The following is a 22,701-nucleotide window of genomic DNA, read 5'->3' as shown; positions in this document are numbered from 1 at the left end:
GGTGTCCTCCCTGCAGTAATGAGTTCATGTGAGATCTGGTTATTAAAAAGAGTCTAGAACTTCCTTCTTCCTGCTCTCTTCCTCTCTTTCACCATGTGATATGCTCACTCTTCTTTACTTTCTTCCACAAGTAAAGCATCATGTTTCTTGTACAGCTACAAGCCAATTAAACCCTGAGCCAAATAAACCTCTTATTTTTAATAAATTATCCAGCCTCAGGTACTCCTTTATAGCAATGCAAACAGACTAATACACATATCATTGACAATGTTTATTATCAAGAAACTTTAGGTTTTTTAAAAGAATGCTCGTTTTAGAATACACCAAGAGGACACTCTGTGACAGGACATATACAAACAAGGATAATTAAAATATTAAATACTATCTAAATTAAAAGACCATAATTCAAATTGCTAATTATAATATTTGTGTCGGTAGAAATAACTATAGTTCCCCTTCATGAAATTCACCCCCACGTTCTCATGAAGACTATGACGTCTCATCACAATTTCAGTTATTTAATTTACAATAATCAATGCTGAGTTTTCTGTGCTGAAGCATGCACTGTTACAGAAAGCACAAAATCCTATTTACAGGGATTTTTAGTTTTCTTTAAAATGTATCTCAAGCATCTTTTAAAGTGCGAGCTACAAATAGGCTGTATCCTTAATGAAAAAGGCTTCTTTCTAAAAGAAGTATGAGATAGGTATCCAATACTGCAGGAACAGTTATATAACTAACCGAAGGAACCAGCAGCACTCTGCTAACTCTGTTTTAGTGTAGCAACCTCCTTCTTGGTGTTCTACTACCAGCCAAACATGTACTCCATTGCTTTGGATACAAGACTTTCATCTTTTTTTGGCGTTTGTCTGTCAGAAATAACCTATTAAAAAACACACACACAAAAAAACGGTTAGGTTATTGTTACTTCAGTGTCATAGTCAATTCTAGAATTGCTCATTTAAAAGAGAAACACCAAAATGCATTTATAGCACTAAATTGTATATTTTTGTATTTTTAGTAGAGACAGGATTTCACCGTGTTAGCCAGGATGGTCTCTATCTCCTGACCTCGTGATCCGCCCACCTCGGCCTGCCAAAGTGCTGGGATTACAGGCATGAGCCCCTGCGCCCGGCCTGAATTGTATATTTTTAAAATTAAAATATGGACTTAGAATATCCTTATGCTTTTAAGAATGCCAAAATTTTATTCCTTTGGCAAAGCAAATAATATCTGTTTCTTAAATTAGAAAATTGAATAGCTGGGCGCAGCGGCTCAGGTCTGTAATCCCAGCACTTTGGGAGGCCAAGGTGGGCAGATTACCTGAGGTCAAAAGTTTGAGACCACCCTGGCCAACATGGCCCCATCTCTACTAAAAATACAAAAAATTAGCTGGGCGTAGTGGCACGTGCCTGTAATCTACTCAGGAGGCTGAGGCAGGAGAATCACCTGAACCCAGGAGGCAGAGGTTGCAGTGAGCTGGGATAGCGCCACTGTACTCCAGCCTAGGTAACAGAGAGACATTCCGTCTCAAAACAAAAGAAAGAAAAATTGAATAACAAAAGCTGCACAGAATGGGAAATTTAAAATAACAGTAATAGAACCTAAAGAAAAAAACAGTTCTAGAATAATCTCCAAATTTCAGAGGAAGTCAAAAAACTGAACTACCACTATCTGCCCCACTAAAAGCACAAGTGTTTCATGTACTGTGTGTTTCAGGACCTGTTTCTGCAGCTGGTTAAGTTCGAACACTTGGCTAGTCAGTAGGAGACAATAATATACTGAATGAGGTCATAATACTTCTACCATTCTTCAAAGAACATAATTAACTTCTTTAAGCTTTTTTGAAGTGAGAAATTTTTTTCTGTCTGGAGGTTGGTCAATGTCTTCATTTAAATAACCAAAGCTACTCCAACCTAAGGTTCTGCACTTTGGATACCATCAATTTAGTCATCAATTTAATAGAGTTTTAATGCGCCCTCATGTCAAAGATGCACACAGGATACATTTCGTATGTATGCAAATATAACTTAAAAAAGCTAAAACAACTCTCAAAAAATTTAAAGGAATGGCAAATAAATTTCTTTTTTAATTCATGATAACTTTCCAATTGGCCAAGATGTTAACTTTAAAGCAGAAAACTTTTAAAGCGTAAAGGTTTCATCAAGGTAATAGCCTCCTCAGGAAACATTTAATGGCATACAAATCAATACAATGAAAAAGTTAAGCATGCTATGCACTCAGCCATTGAAGTACATCTTTTTTTATCCAATCCTTAAAATACCTGATAATCACTAGTAGAGGCTTTGTATGCTGTAGCAAGAGGTCTCATGGTAGAAATCCTAGGAGTACTTCCAGGTTGTGTTGGTGTACCTAGAGTTTTGATTGGTGGTGTAAAGGCTAAAGATGGAGATGATAAAGCACATCTGTCACTGCTTTCCATAACACTCTGGAGAAACAAAGAAATAACTCCTTTGTTTATAAACATAATACATATCATCCAGTATTACATCCTACTTAGAAAATTTAATTAAAAGATAAAGATGAAATACTTTATTTGCTCTAATTAAACTTGCAAATAATTTTAGGCTTGAGAAAATATTTGCTTCTTAGGTAGCATTTGAGATTGAATGCTCAGCCAGAAATCTCACTTCAGTGACCTCAATCTCAATACAACTATAGACCACAAAAATAAGAATTTCCTAAAACACTATGAAAAATCAGCAAGGACAAAAAAATTCTTAGGGAAACCTGGATTGGAAAGAATCAAACTCCAATGCTATTTAGCACTTAGTTACCCCAAATATTCTTCTGGCCTCTGCAAACATTTGTTACAGCACAGTATTATAACTATATAACTACACTGATACAACAGATTTTAAGAATAGGAACCACATCTTGCTTCGTTCATTAATGTGTGTATACTAGCACCAAGCACAATGCCTGGAATGTAGTACAAGTTCACATATACTTAAAGAATGTTCACAATGATTTAACAAGCCACAAAGAACAGTTTAAATTGTACTCTGTACTATTTAATGAGTATATATAGAATAATTTTAAAATAGTTTTAAACAGAAATATTTTGAAACGAAAACCTTTGACATTTAAAAGTTAACTATCAGTTAACATTAATATGAACTAATTCATTCTGAAATAGTACCATTCCATTTAAGTACTTTAAAGAATCTGGTATCGCTTTGCACAAAAAAGAGAATGGATTAGTAGTCAAGAGACCTAAAATCTAGGCCTCACCTTTAACAACTCTGGACAAGTTACTTAAGCCCTCTCAGTTTCTTTATCTGAAAAATGAAGAGGTGAGGACAGATTACCTCTAAATTCTAAACTCTATGATTAAATACCTTCGGCTTACCACAAAGAGTACTATAAACATCATCACATTTTACAAACTAAGAAAAACAGACACAGTGAAACCAAGTGACACAACCACCAATTTCAATCCTTGGTCTTGTGCTCTTCATATAGATTAAGCTACTTTGCTTACATCACCAATAACTTACTTTGTCAATACATGGTTTTACACCAATCATGATGGATTCTCCAAAAATCCTCCCATCTTTGCTTAAGGCTTTCCGAGCCTGCAGCTTAGATTGATAACGAATATGCATCCAATTTCCTGTATTAGACATCTGCAAAGAATAAAACTCTCTTAAAATAGAAAATATATAAAATCTACATCTAATGAATTCTACTAGAAAATAGGAACATGTTAAGATAAATTTACTTCCATTCCGTATTTGATGCCTTGTAAAAAGCTGTAAAGTTCAACAAAAATCGTATTTAGAACAGCTTCAACAATCTCTCAATTCTCTACAATCAACATGTACATATTCTCTGAAAGTAAGATACTTCTCAAAATATAATGTTTATTGTAAAGAGATCAAAGCAACACTTGCCATAAAATTATTTAAAACTACTCAATTTGATTTTGTATAGGAGTTAAGTCAATCTCTAGCAACAAAAAAGGATTTGTTACTTATAACTTGTAGCACAAGGTAAGATAATTTTTTTAATTTTAGAGCTATAAAGTTCTAAAAACTCTAAAAGCTCTAAAAGCCTCCTATTTCTTTTATCCCCAATAAAAGCAGCTCAAATCGGAAAACAGTAATATAATACTTGGTATAATCTATCTTTTTTAAGACTGTAAACTATTTAAGAAAGGAGGTGAGAGGAGGTGGATTTTCAAACTCTCACTTTTCCATATCTTCTCACTATATCTCTTTTTATCAAAAACTATGCAACTTCCAGCCTTCCAGACTTCAAAGGATGTATTATATCAAAACTTAAAAAAAAATTTAAGTTTAAAAAAAACCCACAAAATTCAGAAGCAGTTTCTCTCAATTCACAACTTATCCCTCTTTAGTCAAAACTCTGAACTGAAAAAAATTAAGCCTTACCACATGTTTTAAGATATTCCCATACTGTGCAAATTGTAGTAATATGTAGGAAGCAGATGCTTGAGGAAACCTGAAAAAAAGAGTTGTCCAAAGAAAACAGTCAGCTTCTACTATCAATGTGAATGCAAATTACTACAAGATAATGTTTCAAGATAAATGGCCCCCAACTGTCTAGAACATTAACAGGAGAGTGCTGATCATCCTGTTTTCCCCGATATGGGCTAATTCTGTCAGTGACTAGTCACTCAAAAGCAAATACCTTAAACTTAGTCTTATCCTGCCATTCTTCTCCATCCTCAGTTTCTACCTCTGAAATCTCTAAAAATGCTACTCTCATTGCCATTATCCAGGTCTTAGAAAAAAACTATAAAGTTGCAGTTCTATATATAATTTATTTCAATATGTGTACGTTAATATGTAATATATTTAGGTATACTATGGTTATGAAAAGATAAAGAATTTTAAATTATAAACGAATCATTATACACTGAGCATCACTTAAAAATTCTGAAATTTAGTTTCATAACAAAGAGAAAATTCAGCATCAATATTTATGGTATAGAATCACTTAAAAGGACAGTTACCAAAATTTGATTAGCCATATCTCTGCATGAGAAAATTCTAAGTAATTTTTACTTTCTTCTTTATAAAGTTCTGTATGGTTTGGATATTTTACAATGACATATTATTCTTTTATAGTCTTAACAATAAAGCTGTTTTCAATTTGAAAACAATAACCACTACCAATAGCATAGAAATGGCTATCTAACTTCAGTTATCTGAAGACTGAATTAGAACCCTAAAGAAAAAAAAAAATTCGAGTCTCAAAAATAAATCAGAAACCAAACACATTAAAAATCTATGTGAGGCTGGGCACGATGGCTCACACCTGTAATACCAACCAGCACTTTGGGAGGCCGAGGTGGGTGGATCACTTGAGGTCAGGAGTTCGAGACCAGGCTGGCCAACCTGGTGAAACCCCGCCTCTACTAAAAATACAAAAAATCAGCTGGGCATGGTGGCGGGCGCCTGTAGTCCCAGCTACTCAGGCGGCTGAGGCAGAAGTATCGCTTGAACCTGGGAAGGAAAGGTTGCAATTCGCCGAGATCGTGCCACTGCACTCCAGCCGGGTGACAGAGTAAGACCTCATCTCAAAATAAATTAATTAATTAAATAAAATCTATATGAGTAAAATATTCACTGCAATCAGAACTGAAAATTCATTTGTATAAAATCTGGACATGAAATTTCTAACCACAAAGAAAAACAACAAATAGGCTGGGTGCCTACAGGGCAGAGATAAAACAAAAATGAAAAGAAGAAAGAATGGCTGCAAGTGAGGGAAGTACTTAAGAAATAAAACATAATTCTACAACTCTTGGACCACTTTGAGTAGAAACTTACATTCTAGTACTCTACAGCAGAATCATCCAAAACAATGAGTATTTCATAACCCTAAGTCAGTAGGAAAAAGTTAAACTACCAAAGAACATATATAATGCATCCTTTAGAGGTACTTCCCCATAAATGATCAAAATAAAATACTTTATCCCTTAAAAGAGAATGCTTCAGTTCTTGAAATTAAAGTCATAGAGGGTTATTAAAACACAAAAGTAAAAAAATAAACAGCTGGGAGAGTTAATGTCTGAAATACGAAAAAATACTAGGAGTGCCTCAAGTAATTTATCTAATTACTGGAAATCTTAAACTACTGAGCCTGAAAAACAGATTTAAGAGTGGGTACCTATTTTCAAAAACATGCAGCCAAGCTGGCTCATGCCTGTTACCCCAACTACTCATGAGGCTGAGGTAGAAGGATTGCCTGAGGCCAGGAATTGGAGGCTGCAGTGAGCTATGATCATGCCACTGTACTCCAGCCTAGATAACAGAGAGATTGTCTCAAAAAAAAAAAAAAAAAGCCATTTTATGAGAGACTATAAAAATGTAAATGTAAAAGAAGAAGAAGAAAAAAAACACACCAGCCCAACTGCTATGGATATAGGACTGAGTATGGACTTTCTAGAGAACAACGGAATGCAATGACCCGCTTTTTACCCAAATAGAAATCAATAACACATAAAATCTCTCTGGAAACATACACAAAAAACAGATGGCAATCACTGCCTTAAAGAGGAGGAAAACTAGCTTGCGACAAAAGCAAAAGGGAAAACTTCATTGTACATTCTTACATACCTTTTGAATTTTTAATTTTAAATAAACTGAATACATAAAATCCACTAAACATTTACTATGCACCTTTCTTCCTTCAAGGAGCTCATGTGTTATTTTTATGTTTTTTAATCCCAAAAAATATATAATAGATACATTCCAGTATCAGCATGTGATACAGTTCGGCTGTGTCTCCAACCAAATCTCAACTTGAAATGTATCTCCCAGAATTCCCATGTGTTGTGAGAGGGACCTGAGAGAGGTAATTGAAACATGGTGGCTGGTCTTTCCTATGCTATTCTCATGATAGTGAGTAAGTCTCACAAGATCTGATGGGTTTATCAGGGGCTTCCGCTTTTGCTTCCTCATTTTCTCTTGCTGTCACTGTGTAAGTACCTTTTGCCTCCTGCCATGATTCTGAGGCCTCCCCAGCCATGTGGAACTGTTAAGTCCAATTAAACCTCTTTTTCTTCCCTGTCTCAGGTATGTCTTTATCAGCAGCATGAAAACGGACTAATACAGTAATTGGTATCAGTAGAGTGGGGCATTGCTGAAAAGATACCCAAAAATGTGGAAGTGACATTGGAACTGGGTAATAGGCAGAGGTTGGAACAGTTTGGAAAGCTCAGAAGAAAACGTGGGAAGTTTGGAACCTCCCAGAGACTTGTTGAATGGCTTTGACAAAAATGCTGATAGTGATATGAACAATAAGTTCCAAGCTGAGGTGGTCTCAGATGGAGATGAGGAACTTGTTGGGGACTGGAGCAAAGGTGACTCTTGTTATGTTTTAGCAAAGAGACTGGTGGCATTTTGCCCCACCCTAGAGATTTGTGGAACTTTGAACTTGAAGGAGATGATTTAAGGTATCTGGTGGAAGAAATTTCTAAGCAGCAAAGCATTCAAAAGGTGACTTGAGTGCTATTAAAAGCCTTCCATTTTAAAGGGGAAACACAGCATAAAAGTTCAGAAAATTTGCAGCCTGACAACGCAGTAGAAAAGGAAAACTCATTTTCTGAGGAGAAATTCAAGCTAGCTGCAGAAATTTGCATAGCTAGAAAGGAGCCTAATGTTAATGCCCAAGAGCATGGGGAAAATGTCTCTAGGACATGTCAGAGCCCTTCAAGACAGCCAATCCCATCACAGGCCTGGAGGCCCAGGAGGAAAAAGCGGTTTTGTGGTCCAGGCCCAGGGTCCCCGTGCTGTGTGCAGACTAGGGACTTGGTGCCCTGTGTCCCAGCCCCTCCAGCCGTGGCTGAAAGGGGACAATGTAGAGCCTGGGCTGTGGCTTCAGAGAGCGGAAGCCCCAAGCCTTGGCAGCTTCCACACGGTATTGAGCCTGTGGGTGTACAGAAGTCAAGAATTGAGGTTTGGGAACCTTCACCTAGATTTCAGAAGATGTATGGAAATACCTGGATGCCCAGGCAAAATTGTGCTGCAGGGGTGGGGCCCTCATGGAGAACCTCTGCTAGGGCAGTGCGGAAGGGAACTGTGGGGTCAAAGCTCCCACACAGGGTCCCTACTGGGACACTGCCTAGTGGCTCTGTGAGAAGAGGGCCACCATCCTCCAGTCCCCAGAATGGTAGATCCACTGACAGCTTGCACTCTGTGCCTGGAAAACCCACACACTCAATGCCAGCACGGGAAAACAGCCAGGAGGGAGGCTGTACCCTGCAAAGCCACAGGGGCGGAGCTGCCCAAGACCATGGGAACCCACCTCTTACATCAGCATGACCTGGATGTGAGACCAGGAAGTCAAAGGAGATCATTTTGGAGCTTTAAAATTTGACTGCCCCTCTGGATTTTGAACTTGCATGGGGCCTATAACCCCTCTGTTTTGGCCAATTTCTCCCATTTGGAATGGCTGTATTTACCCAATTCCTATAACCCCACTGTATCCAGGAAATAACTATCTTGCTTTTGATTTTACAGGCTCATAGGTGGAAGGGACTTGCCTTAACTCAGATGAGACTTGGGACTGTGGACTTTTGGGTTAATGCTGAAATAAGACTTTCAGGGGTGTGTTGAGAAACCATGATTGGTTTTGAAAGGTGAGGACATGAGATTTAGAGGGGCCAAGGATGAAATGAAATGGTTTGGCTGTGTCTCCACCCACGTCTCAACTCAAATTATATCTCCCGGAATTCCCATGTGTTGTGGGAGGAACCCAGGGAGAGGTAATTGATTCATGGGGGCCAGTCTTTCCTGTGCTATTCTCATGATAATGAGTAAGTCTCACGAGATCTGATGGGTTTATCAGGGGCTTCCGCTTTTGCTTCTTCCTCATTTTCTCTTGACACCGTCATGTAAGAAGTGTCTTTCACCTCCCACCATGATTCTGAGGCCTGTCCAGCCATGGAACCCTAAGTCCAATTAAACCTCTTTTTCTTTCCAGTCTCGGATATGTCTTTATCAGCATGAATACAGACTAATACAGTATGGCAAATCATACTTTCAGAAACAAACTTTATATTTTTGTAGAGTGTAAATATCAGCTTGAATATCAAAAGACCCAAGTTTTTGCTGGAGCTTTGCTAATAATAACTAGATGTGAACTGCTGAATAAATCACTTAATCTGCCTACACCTCAGTTTCCTCACCTGTAAAATAAAACATTATACAATATGATCTCTAAGGAGTTTTACTGTGATAGATATATATACATACAAAATGGAATACTCAGCAGTAAAAAGGAATTAATTAATGGCATTTGCAGCAACCTGAATGGGACTGCAAATTATTCTAAGTAAAGTAACTCACTTATTCTAAGTGAAGTAACCTAGGAATGGAAAACCAAACATCGTATGTTCTCACTTATAAGTGGGAGCTAAGCTATGATGATGCAAAAGCATAAGAATGATGCAATGGACTTTGGGGACTTGGGGGAAAGGGTGGGAAAGGGGTGACGGATAGACTACAAATTGGGTTCAGTGTATACTGCTCAGGAGATGGGTGCCCCAAAGTCTCACGAATCATGTAAAGAACTTACTCATGTAACCAAATACCACCTGTTCCCCAAAAACCTCTGGAAATAAAAAAAATTTTTTTTTAAAAAAAGGCATTTTAAAGTTTTTTTTGAACCTAAAAATCTATTCAAAAATGTAACAAGGACTGTCATACTCTGTTTCTATTAATATTCAATATTTTGTGGACTAGAAAGTATCAACCCTGTGACGTGTGTGTGTGTGTGTGTGTGTGTGTGTGTGTGTGTGTGTGTGTTTGTAAATGTTCATTCTGTTAATTCAAAACTGGTGAATTCCACTAGATGTAGAGAACCAGTCACTAGAAAAAGGGGAAGGAGTTCCCTAAGTCTAAAGGGACAACTGTGTTCCATCTAGCAAATATGCTTGAGAGAAAATAATTTGGGAAGAAATAAACAGACAAATGATTAAAAAAAACTACAAACAAATATCAAACTCTAGTTAATGACATGCATGCTCAAGTGTCAGGGTAATATGTATTGATGTCTACAACTTATTATGAAATGTACCAACAAAAAGAATGAATTGATAGATGGATAAATGACAAAGCAAATGTAGCAAACTGTTAACCACAGAACCTAGGTGGTAGTAATATGGGTGTTTGCTATGCACTTCTTTCCATTTTACTGTATGTTTGATTATATTCATTATAAAATGTTAGGGTGGGATTTTTAAAAGGCAAATGATCTGCAAACCTTACCCAAATACAGTCACCCAAGAGTCATCGAGGTGATCTTCTGAAGTCAAAGAATCTCCTTGAGTATAAAAAGGATCCAACTGGGCAGGAGATAATGTCGTCTTTCGTGGCTGACCGATACTTGCTGGACTAAACATACTTTGCCCTATATTAGTATATTTAGCAAGTTAGTTGCCAGTGTAAACACCTCGATTGATTCTAAATCAAAAATCTTAGTTTTAAATGATAAAGTCTAATAAAGTTGGCAATTACATAAACAGTTCAAAACATACAACTGTGGTCAAATAGCAATTTCATGCTACCATACAATTAGAGGAAGTAATAATTGGGCATAGTTTATAATTCTGCAAATGTTTTATTATGTATGATAAATTATCTAAATGTTTTATTAAGCATGTCTGGTTAAGCTGACACCAGAAGGATATCCCAGGCAACCTCAAAGACTTCTGTTGGTTTCATCTTCCAAACCTACCACTTTCATCACAGCACCTCTGCCTTAAGAACATGTAAAAATGTATTACCCACAGAACAAAATCCGAATGCCTTGGCCTCAGCTATACAGTTGCAACCTTACTTTTCCAGTATGCACTAAACAATATCTACCCTACCCCTTAAAATGTGAATGCAATTTTCTTTTATTCAGGTCATTTCTTTCTAAAATGTCTTATCCTTTTATTTCTTATTCTTCAGTAACAGCCACCAACTGAGTACTTCTGTGTGTCCAACATGCCATGCTAAACACTTTATAAAGTTCATTTTATCTCAGAAGCAATGTCCAATTAAGGCTATACATTTGTGAGAAGCAAAGACTATTTCCCTTTCATCTTCACAGTAGCAATAATGATTTACTCATTCAAAACATATTTTTTCAGCACTTAAATATGCACCAAGCATCAACCTAGGTATTGAAGGTATAGCAGTAAACACATTAGACAAATAAAAACAAAAAATCCATCCCTATTGGAGCCTACATTCTAGAGAAAGAGAGACAAATAAGTAAATACTTAATGTGCTACAAAACTAAAAATCCTACAGAGAAAAAAAAATAAAGCAGAGAAGGGAGACAGGGCCAATTTGTGTGGGTGGGTTAAATGAAAAAGGATTTCACTGAGGTGCGTTAAAGCAAAAACCTGAAGGACAAGGGAAGCAAAACAATATTTGAAGAAGTGAACATTTTGTGGAGAAAATAACAAAACAAAGGCCATGAGGAAAGACATGACTGATCTTACATGAACGCAAGAAGGCCACTGTTTGCACAGTGAGGGGGATGTGAGATGAGAACAAGGAGATGAGAGCAGAGAGGCAGCAATATGCCGGATCATGAAGAAATACCTTATAAAGCCACTGTAAAAGCTAAAGCTCTAAGCGAGGTAGAAAACCAACAGAAAAATCTGAGCAAGCGTGACATAACAGGACTAAAACTTTGATAGTAAAAGGTAGCATTTTAAGGGCCAGGCCAGTGGCTCACGCCTGTCATCCCAACATTTTGGGAGGCCAAGGCGAGCGGATCATGACGTCAGGAGTTTGTGACCGGCTTGGCCAACATGGTGAAACCCCATCTCTACTAAAAACACAAAAATTAGCCAGGTGTGGTGGTGCATGCCTGTAATCCCAGCTCCTCTCAAGGCTGAGGCAGGAGAATCGCTTGAACCCGGGAGGCAGAGGTTGCAGTGAGCTGAGATAGCACCACTGCATTACAGCCTGGGTGACAGAGAGACTCTGTCTCAAAAAAATAATAATAAAAAAAAAAAAGGTAGCATTTTATTAAGTGATTATTACACTTTACAAGTGTAATTTTATTTAATTCTAACAATCCTACAAAAGGTCCAATTAGTCCATTTAACAAATTAGGAAACAGGATAATATTAAATAACATCCAGAAGGTTAGTTGGAATTCCAATCCAGGCAATCGGAATCCAAAGCATGAGCTCGGAGGCAGTAATCTAGTTAACATGTTTATTTCCTGTGGCGGTACTACAAGTGTGGTCTGGAGATTCTTGGCTCCCCCAGGACTCTCTCATGAGATCAGCCAACTCAAAATTATTTTCACAAAAACATGAAGTTTCATTTGCCTTTTTCTCAGTCTCTTATTAGTGTACAATGGAGTTTTCCAGGGGCAACTTCATGTGATTCAACAGACTCAGGTTGAACAGAGAAGCAGATTCATGAGAATTCACAGGTATTTTATTAAGCCAGACACTAAAAAGATTTTTAAAACAAAAACAATGTCACTCTTCCTGCAAATCTTTTTTTCTTTAGAAAATAGTTACTGTTCACTTCAAAAAAGATTATGTTTATATGAAATAGCTTTATTTTTAAATGAGTTAATACTTAAATTTTAAATTTTGTTTTAATTTTGAATGCAGTAAATATTGATAGCTATAATCTATATAAACAAAAGCTCTTTAATTTTTAAGAGTATAAACAAGGTAAAAACTACAAAACTAAGGTGTTTGAGAACCACTGTTCTACAGGTCAATGCGCATGAGTCATGCTCCATTTTTATTGATTTTCTAGAGGCTACTTAACATATTCTAACTATTGTATATATCTCCTGACTTGCATTTATCCTTAATTCCCAAATGAGTTGAAAACCATCCTAACTCATTCCAAAGTGTTTATAGTCACATGGATTTCTCCAAGTATGTTCTTAAGAAACAAAAAAGATTATCTATAGAAGGTGGGGGGAAAAGCTACTGTGATAAAAAGCTTGGCTTTGCACTGTGGCTCATGACTGTAATCCCAGAGCTTTGGGAGGCCAAGTTAGGAGTTCAAGACCAGCCTGGGCAACATGGCAAAACCCTATCTCTACTAAAAATACAAAAAATTAGCTGGGCGTAGTGGTGTGTGCCTGTGGTCCCAGCTATTTGAGAGGCTGAGATGGAAGGATCACTTGAGCCTGGGAGGTGGAGGTTACAGTGAGCCAAGATCATGCCACTGCACTCCAACCTAAATGACAGAGTTTAAGACTCCATCTCAAAATATATCTATAGATATATTTGATAAAAATAACCTGTTAAAGAAGTGGGCAAAGAACATGAACAGACATTTTTCAAAAGACATACAAATGGCTAAGAGGTATATGAAAAAATGCTCAACATCACTAATCATCACAGAAATGCAATTCAAAACTACATCATCACCTTACCCTAGTCAGAATGGCTATTGTTAAACAAAAAAACAAACAGATGCTGGCAAGGATGCAGAGAAAAGAGAACTCATACACTGTTGGTGAGAACGTAAATTAGTACAACCTCTATAGAAAGCTGTATGGAGATTTCTCAAAGAACTAAAAATAGAACTACCATTCAATCCAACAATTTCTCTTACTGGGTATCTAACCAAAGGAAAAGAAATAATATAACAAAAAGATAGCTGGACTCATAAGTTTATCACAGCACTATTCACAATAGCAAAGATATGGAATCAACTAAGGGTTCAACAATGGGTGAATGAATAAAGAAAATGTGGTGTATATATACAACGGAATATTATTCAGCCATTAAAAGGAAAGGAATCAATTTTGCAGCAACATGGATGGAACTGGAAGTCAGTATCTTCAGTGAAACAACCCAGGCACAGAAAGACAAACATCACATATGCTCACTCATAAGCGAGTGCTTAAAAAAGTATTCATAAAAATCAGTAGCATTTCTATACACCAATAACATTCAAGCTGAGAACCAAATCAAAAATGTAATCCCATTTACAATAGCCACATATCAAAAAAATAAAAAATTAAAATACCTAGGAATACATCTAACCCAGGAGGTGAAAAATCTCTACAAGGAGAACTACAAAGCACTGATGAAAGAAATCACAGATGACACGAATGGAAAAACATTCCACGCTCATAGATTAGAAGAATCAGCATCATTAAAATGACCATATTGCCCAAAGGAATTCAACACAATTCCTATCAAATAACCAACATCATTTTTCACAGAATTATAAAAAACTATTCTAAAATTCACAGGGAAGCAAGAAGAGCCCAAATAGCCAAAGCAATCCTAAGCAAAAAGTACAAAGCCAGCAGCATCATATTACCTGACTTCAAACTATGGGACTACAGTAACCAAAACAGTATGGTACTGGTACCAAAATAGGTACACAGACCAATGAAACAGAATGGAGAACCCAGAAACAAAGTCACACACCTACAAACAATGGATCTTCGACAAAGTTGGCAAAAATAAAAAAATGGATAAAGGATGCCTTATTCAATAGATGGTGCAAGGAAAACTAGCTAACCATATGCAGCCTGCCTCTCACCATATAAAAAAATTAACTCAAGATGAATTGAAGACTTAAATGTAAGACCTCAAACTACAAAAATTCTAAAAGAAAACCTTGAAAAACCTCTTCTGGACATTGGCCTAGGCAAAGACTTTACGACTCATATCACAAAAGCAAATACAACAAAAACAAAGATTGACAAGTTGGACCTAATTAAACTAATGACTTCCTGCACACAAAAGAAACTATTAAAAGAATAAATCAACAACCTACAGAATAGGAGAAAACATGTGCAAAGTATGCATCCAACAAAGGCATCTGTAAGGAACTTAAATTAACAAGAAAAAAACATTAAAAAGTGGGCAAAGGACATGAACAGGCACTTCTCAAAAGAAGACATGCAGGTGACCGACAAACACGAAAAAATGTTCAATGTCACTAATCATCAGAGACTGCAATTCAAAACCACAATGTGATACCATCTCCCACCAATCAAAATGGCTACTATTAAAAAGTCAAAAAATAGGCCAAGTGCAGTGGCTCACATCTGAAATCCTAGCACTTTGGGAGGCCAAGGCGTTTGGATCACCTGAGGTCACGAGTTCGAGACAAGCCTGGACAACATGGCGAAACCCCATCTCTACTAAAAATACAAAAACTAGCCAGGCATGGTGGCAGGTGCCTGTAGTCCCAGCTACTCGGGAAGCTGAGACAAGAGAATCGCTCAAACCCGGGGAGTAGAGGTTGCAGTGAGCCAACATCGAGCCACTTCACTCCAGCCTGGGTGACAGTGAGACTCCAACTTAAAAAAAAAAAGGTCAAAAAATAAGAATGTAAGAATGTTGATGAGGCTGCAGAGGGAACCCTTATATGCTGTTGGTGGGACTGTAAATTAGTTCAGCCTCAACAGAAAGCGGTTTGGAGATTTGTAGAACTCAAAATAGCACTACTATTTGAACATCTTGTTGTCTAGTAAGGTCTAGAATAGTGTTCTGGATAAAATATATTCTTCAATAAGCTTAATAGATGTGAGGTGATCTGAAAAATATTTTTCCTAAAGGAAAGTGTACATTAATAGGTTAAATTAGATTAGTTCTAGTTTCTAAATTTGAATTCAAAGGAGTCTAGGAACTCAAATTGTTTAGCAACCCTAAAGAAGTAAGATTTTTGAAATACTTTTTTTTTTGAGACAGAGTCTCACTCTATTGCCCAGGCTGGAGTGCAGTGGCGCGATCTCAGCCCACTGCAACCTCCGCCTCCTGGGTTCAAGCGTTTCTCCTGTCTCAGCTTCTGGAGTAGTTGGGATTACAGGTGTGTGCCACCACACCCAGTTAATTTTTGTATTTTTAATAGAGACGAGGTTTCACCAGGTTGGCCAGGCTGGTCTCGAACTCCTGACCTCAGGTGATCCGCCTGCCTTGGCCTCCCAAAGTGCTGCAATTACAAGCGTGAGCTACCATGCACAGCAGATTTTTGAAATTCTTAAGTGATTATATTTTTTCTCTTCAGTTAGAATGATATTATTGCATTGTAGTTTTTACTTGATAACTCTTTTGATCCTGTCCAGGCTGTAGTTTTTTGTTTTGATATCATTTGGAGGCAAGACATGGACATCATTCCTAGAAGTCTGTTAGACTTGACTTTATAAATTAATATTTGTGCTGTAATTGAAGTTATGTATTACTAACAACAGTTAACTTTTTAAAGTTCTTGTCTATTGTCCCATTTTATTGTTGGAGTAACACCTAAGTCTTGTGTTAAGGTTCATTATAGATGTAATAACTAAGTAATATTTATTAAACTTTTTAAAATTCTCTTTCAGGTAATCTTCAACTATACTGGATAGCTTTTTATTTGTACAAATGTATGGGGTACATGTGGAGGAATACTAAAGTACATCATCCTATAATACATTTAACAATTTACTTCCCTCATCACCACAGAAGCATTTAATAGGTATAGGCTAAGTATCCCAAATCTGTAAATACAAAATCCAAAATGTTCCAAAACGTGTAACTTTTGGAGCACCAGCATAACATTCAAAGGAAATTTCAGATTTTCAATGCTCAACTGATAAGTATAATGCAAATATTCCAAAATCTGAAACTCTTCTGGTCCTAAGCAGTTCTGCTAAGGGATATTCAACCTGTTCAATACATTTCTAAAATAAGTCTGATTTAAAATGAAACATCCCACTTTGACAAGTGCTGTTATATTTTTAAGAATCTACTTACCAACTAAGTTACCAACTATTGCTTTAGTAAGTGGAAGCATATATTTATACAAAAGATACTCTTAACTAATTTTAGTTACTACAAAGACATTCCATTAACAAACTGAAGACAGTAAAAGGCATTTAATCTGAAGCCAATCCAAATTTTCTACGGTCTACGAGTATTACCATTATGAAGATAAAATTTAGTTATGCTACATCATGTAATAACCTTCAAGCAAGAAATTAAATGAAGGTTCGAATTGTGACAACCATTACAACCTTTAAAAATAAAACAAATCAAAAATAAGTCTCAAACGAATAAGCAATCTAATTTTTGCCCTGTCAACTACTCTGAAAAATATAATTACTTATACATAATCTAAAACTATTTACATAACTTAAGCATAATTGCCCCCCACCTAGTTAATGTTTAATTGCTCCACTGATTTTACTTCCTTTCAATCAGACTTCTGGTGCCCACATGCCATGCTTTGTGAGATGAAAATAAAGTGTGCCTATCAAACCACATCAAATCGGACTGCAATGTGTCTCCCTGAGTAAATCACTATTCAAACATTCTTCCTAAAACTGGATTAAAGCAGAGGGCAAAAGACCTTATTACTCTTTATGAAAATGTCTTCAATTAAAAGAAAGATTCAATTATTTCAAAATAGACCACTAACCTAAATGAAAACAAAAGAAATTAAAAGACTAGTAAATTTTAAATAGATATGAGCCAAATGAAACTTGGAAAAAAGAGGTTCCTGGCAGTGTTAACTTCTTATCATGAAACAAAGTAGCACAATATGTAATAAGGGATTTGGTCTCTGCTCAACAAGAGGAGGAAGACTGGAGACTGAACTCAACCACCTGATTGGTAATTCAATCATGCCTATGTAATGAAACTCCAATAAAAACTGTGGACATAGATGCTCCAGTGAGCTTCCCTAGTTGGTAGTACTCCATGTATATTGCCATACATTGACACTGGGAGGATAACACATCTCCCTGAAGACAATGGAAAGGAAGCTTCACATTTGGAACCGTTTCCAACGTCACCCTATGTGTCTTCCTTTGGCTGGCTCTAATTTGTTTCTTTTTGCTGTAATAAAACTGTAACCATGAGCACAGCACTTTCAGTGAGGTTGTGAGTCTTTCTAGTAAACTACCAAACATTACAAGCAGCCTTGGGAACCTCTTGATTTACAGACAGCCGGTCTAAAGTGATCATCCCAAACTTAACAGCTAGTATCTGAAGTAAGGATAATCTTATAAGGACTATTTAATCAGACTTTGCAGTATGGCACACACATTATACCGAAAAATCATATTGAATGGTACAATGTCCAATCAAGCATGGTGAACTGAACCCTGTATTCACTTATAATCCCTTGCAAACCCCTACTGACAGACACTCTAAAAAAGTGTCAGGTTTTGGGGACCAATGATACTGTGAAAAACTCCTGACTGAACTTAAGGAAAACTAGTGTAAAGTATATAATAAGGGCTTAGAGTCCAGGCCTCTCCTTATCCCAGGCAGCCAGATAACTGTCACTTTCCCAATCCACCCTCAAAAGACCAAAGATTTTGTCTCTGGAGAAAAGGAACCTAAACAGCTCAAAACTCAATGAGTCTGACAGCAGAAGACAACTGTAAGGAGATTAAGTGAAAATCTGCACATTGAAAAGGAGATTTGCCCCTGCCCATATTCAGAACACCAGCTTAGGCATAAGGCTGAGTATTAAAAGATTCTTCTTTGGGAACACTTAAAAGTGAAGCCCAGTAAGATATACAACAGCTCCTCTCTATCAATTCTACCCTGCTGCCAATACTGAACCCTATGCACACACTTATTCCAAATAGCTTTTAGTGCCTCATTTGATAAATATTTGCTCACCAGCAATGATAGAGGGGTGAAAAAAAAAATACCAAGAACTAGAAGAGACGAGACAATAAGAGCAAGAATAAAAAAGACTGCTATTAACCTCACTGCTAGGACATTTTACCTATGAAAGAACAGAATGCTATATTTCTTTTCTTTTTTTTTTTTTTTTGAGATGGAGTCTCGCTCTGTCACCCAGGCTGGAGTTCAGTGGCTCGATCTCAGCTCACTGCAAGCTCCGCCTCCCGGGTTCAGGCCATTCTCCTGCCTCAGCCTCCCGAGTAGCTGGGACTACAGGCGCCTGCAACCACGCCCAGCTAATTTTTTGTATTTTTAGTAGAGACGGTGTTTCACCTTGTTAGCTAGGACGGTCTCGATCTCCTGATCTCGTGATCCACCCGCCTCGGCCTCCCAAAGTGCTGGGATTACAGGCGTGAGCCACCACACCCAGCTGAGAGAAGAGAATGCTATATTTCTACGTACATTCAAAGGACAACAACAAAAAGGTTCCTGGAATTAAAATGACAGAGAAAATAAAAAACTGAGATGGTGGGGCACGGTGGCTCACACCTGTAGTCCCAGCACTTTGGGAAGCTGATGCAGGTGGATCACTTGAGGTCAGGAGTTCGAGACCAGCCTGGCCAACATGGTGAAACGCTGTCTCTACTAAAAATACAAAAAATTAGCCCAGCATGTGGTGCACATCTGTAGTCCCAGCTACTTGGGAGGCTGAGGCAGAAGAATCACTTGAACCTGGGGAGGCAGTTTGCAGCGAGCCGAGATTGCGCCACTACACTCCAGCCTGGGCAACAAAGCAAAACTCCATCTCAAAACAAAAGCAAAAGCACCCACCACCCCCCACCAAAAAAAAAAAGAAAACACACAAAATTTGAGAAAATCTCTCAGAAAGTAGCATACAGATATAAATGATAACATAAAAGGGAAAAAATAATTAGAAATCTCTGCAGTAATGCAACACACAAACAAGCAATTCCAAAAAACGGAACAGAGAAAGCAGAGAGAAAGCAATTATCAAACAAATAATACAGGGAAGTTTCCCAGAACTGAAGAATATAAGCATCTTGATGCAAAGGATCCATCAATTCCCCAGCAAAACAAATGAAAAAGTTCCACACCAAGTCACATTTGCAAAATTGAGAATACCAACCATAGAGATATCATAAATTCTGGAAAACAGGTCACGTAAAAATACTCAGGAATCATCATCACAAATGGCTTCCACAGAACACTGGAAGGCAGAAGACAATGGAATGATGCCTCCAAAATTCCAACCTACCCACCGACATACACTATCGATCAAGTGTGAAGACTAAAAAAAGCATTTCTGACATGAGGTTTTAAATTTTTACTTCCTAAGCAAGCTTTTTTAGAAAGCTACTTAAATATGTTCTTCACCAAAATCAGGACATAAAGAGGGAGGCATGCTTTCTAGGAAAAAGAACTCAACACTACAAACATGCAAGTCCTAGGATGATTGTCATACACCATACCAAAACAAGAAATCAAGACAGAGGCTAAGAGAGAGAAATTCTCAATTTAAAACAAAGAAAAATGTGCTTGAAAAGTGAGTGTACTAAAATAGATATGTACCATAGCAGCAGAATGTTTGCTTAAAATAAAGGGAACAAATGGCAGATAGAAAATTAGACTAATAGAAAAAAAACAATTATTAACTATAGGAGAATCAAGAGTTTTACAGAAAGAATAATCATATTAATTGGTTCAGCACTCAGCAGTATTTACATAGTCACAGTACAAACACTGACAAAGGAATAAAGTTAGATGTAACTATATTCAGATAATATGAGGGGAAAATACAATATCTTCAATTACTTTAAGAGAAATATAGCAAAATTAAAAACTGAAAATTAAGAATTAGCAATATGACGACGTGGCTGGCTAAATGACAGCCCTCCAAGATAACAACATTCTAATCCCTGAAATCTGCAAATGCTATCTATGTGGCAAAAGGGATCTTGCAGATGTGATTACAGATCCTCAGATGGGGAGATTATCCAGGTGGGCCCTATATGTAACCACAAGTATCCTTACAAGAGGGAAGTAGGAGATTTTACTTCAGGGAAGGCTATGTGATTATGGAAGCAGGGAATGGAATGATATGCTTTGAAGATGGAGGAAAAAGGCATAAAGGAGAATCCAGCTAGATGCTGAGGAAAAAAAAAAAAAAAATAAGGAAGCTGATTTTCCATAGAATCTCCAGAGGTAATCCTATCAACCCCCTGACTTTAGCCCAGTGAAACTGACTTTGGGATAAATGAGAATAAATGTAAAGTGTTTTAAGCCAATACATTTGTGGTAATTTGTTACAATGGCAAGAGTAAACTAATATAGCATCTAATTTGGACATAGTAAATTCCAAAACGAATAGCTCTAAGATCTAGACTGGCTAGTTCATAATAAGGTTAAAGATTATTGCATTTTGTTGTATTAAAGTTCTATTTAATTTTCCTTTTTTTTTTTTTGAATGGAGTTTTGCTCTCGTTGCCCAGGCTGGAGTGCAGTGGTGCGATCTCGGCTCACTGCCACTTCCACCTCCCCAGTTCAAGTGATTCTCCTGCCTCAGCCTCCTGAGTAGCTGGGATTATAAGTGTCCACCACCATGCTTGGCTAATTTCTTGTAGTTTTTGTAGAGATGGGGTTTCACCATGTTGGCCAGGATGATCTTGAACTCCTGACCTCAGGTGATCTACCCGCCTTGGCCTCCCAAATTGCTGGGATTACAGTAAGTTCTATTTAATTTTCTAAAACCATCTGAATTTATTATTTTGACTAAAACATAAACATTGCCACCACCATAATTAGAGACCACTCAATGGAAGCATAGTTAATCTGACATGAGAGTAAATAAAATTTTGGTGACTAATTAAAAATAAGATTATCCTAGATTATCCAAATAGGCCCAATATAACCAATAAGGTCCTTAAAAGGGGAAGAGGAAAGGAAAATAATAATGTAGAAACACTCACTGGACACTGGTGGTTCTGAAGATGGTAGGGGGACATAAACCAAAGAATGTGGACAGCCTCTACAACTTAGAAAAGAAAAAAAAAATTCTCCTCTAGGGCCTCCAGAAAGGAATGCAGTCCTGCTAACATCTTGATTTTAGTCCACTGAGGCCTACTTCAGACTTCTGACCTCCATAACTGTAACACAATAAATTTGTGTTAAGATATTAATTTGTGATAATATGGTTCAGCAGCAATAAGAAGCTACATAGTCTAGAATAAGGATAGTTTTTATTCAGTATTATTAAAGAAAAATCATGCCTTGCCAAGTTGGATGCAAATACACCAATCCTCTTATTTGGTAGTGGATACTGGTGTTGGAATGTCATTGTCTCAAAACAATATTTACATATATTAGTTACCTGTGGCTGCTGTAACAAATTACCACAAACTGGATGGCTTAAAACAGAAATTTATTCTCTCACAAATTCTGGAGGCCTGAAGTCAAAAATTATGTTGTTGGCAAGGTGGCATGCCTGCTGCAGACTCTAAGGAAGGATCCACTGCTTGCCGCTTGCCTCCTCCACCTTTTGGTGACTTATGGCATGCTTTGGAAACAACACTCTAATCTCTGCCCCCTTCTGAACATCACCTTCTCTCTCCTCTATATGTTTCTCTTCCTCTTCAGTTTCAAATTTCTTTCTGCCTTTTACCTACAAGGACCCTTGTGACTGGATTTAGGCGCCATCCAGGCAATCCAGGATTCTGTCCCCTTCCCTCCCTAACTCTTTAAACTCTCCTTCAGAGTCTCCCCTCTGAAAATCCTTAACTCAATCATATGTAAGTTAACAGTCACAGGTTCCAGTGATTAGGATGTGGACATATTGTATGGAGGCCACCATTCAACTCTATACAGCTTATATCCATCAATATATTCAGTCAACAAACATTTACAAAGGGCTGGGTATGGCATGGTGGCACATGCCTATAATTCCAGCACTATGGGAGGTCGAGGTGGGAGGACTGCTTGAGCCTGGGAGTTTAAGGCTGCAGGGAGCTATGACTGCACCACTGCACTCCAGCCTGGGTGACAGCGAGATCTTTTCTCAAAAAAAATAA

General features: G+C 37.4%; 1 protein-coding gene across 4 annotated transcripts in view; it reads right to left on the bottom strand.

Annotated features, from left to right (window-relative positions):
• Positions 1-256: 256 nt before the first annotated feature.
• Positions 257-22,701, bottom strand: part of NUP35 (nucleoporin 35) — a 44,151-nt gene continuing 21,706 nt past the window's right edge. For all 4 annotated transcript variants that reach the window (XM_019022791.2, XM_055380355.2, XM_055380354.1 and 1 more), the window contains 5 exons: positions 10,266-10,407; positions 4,419-4,488; positions 3,522-3,650; positions 2,285-2,449; positions 257-883 (listed from right to left, as the gene is read on the bottom strand). In XM_019022791.2, coding sequence (XP_018878336.1) covers positions 806-883; positions 2,285-2,449; positions 3,522-3,650; positions 4,419-4,488; positions 10,266-10,407 — 584 coding nt within the window. In that variant the 3' untranslated portion in view covers positions 257-805. The remainder of the gene's footprint in view (positions 884-2,284; positions 2,450-3,521; positions 3,651-4,418; positions 4,489-10,265; positions 10,408-22,701) is intronic.

The sequence above is a fragment of the Gorilla gorilla genome, chromosome 11 (assembly GCF_029281585.2).
Source record: "Gorilla gorilla gorilla isolate KB3781 chromosome 11, NHGRI_mGorGor1-v2.1_pri, whole genome shotgun sequence".
Lineage (NCBI taxonomy): Eukaryota > Metazoa > Chordata > Mammalia > Primates > Hominidae > Gorilla > Gorilla gorilla.
This window is presented reverse-complemented; position numbering and strand designations above follow the sequence as displayed.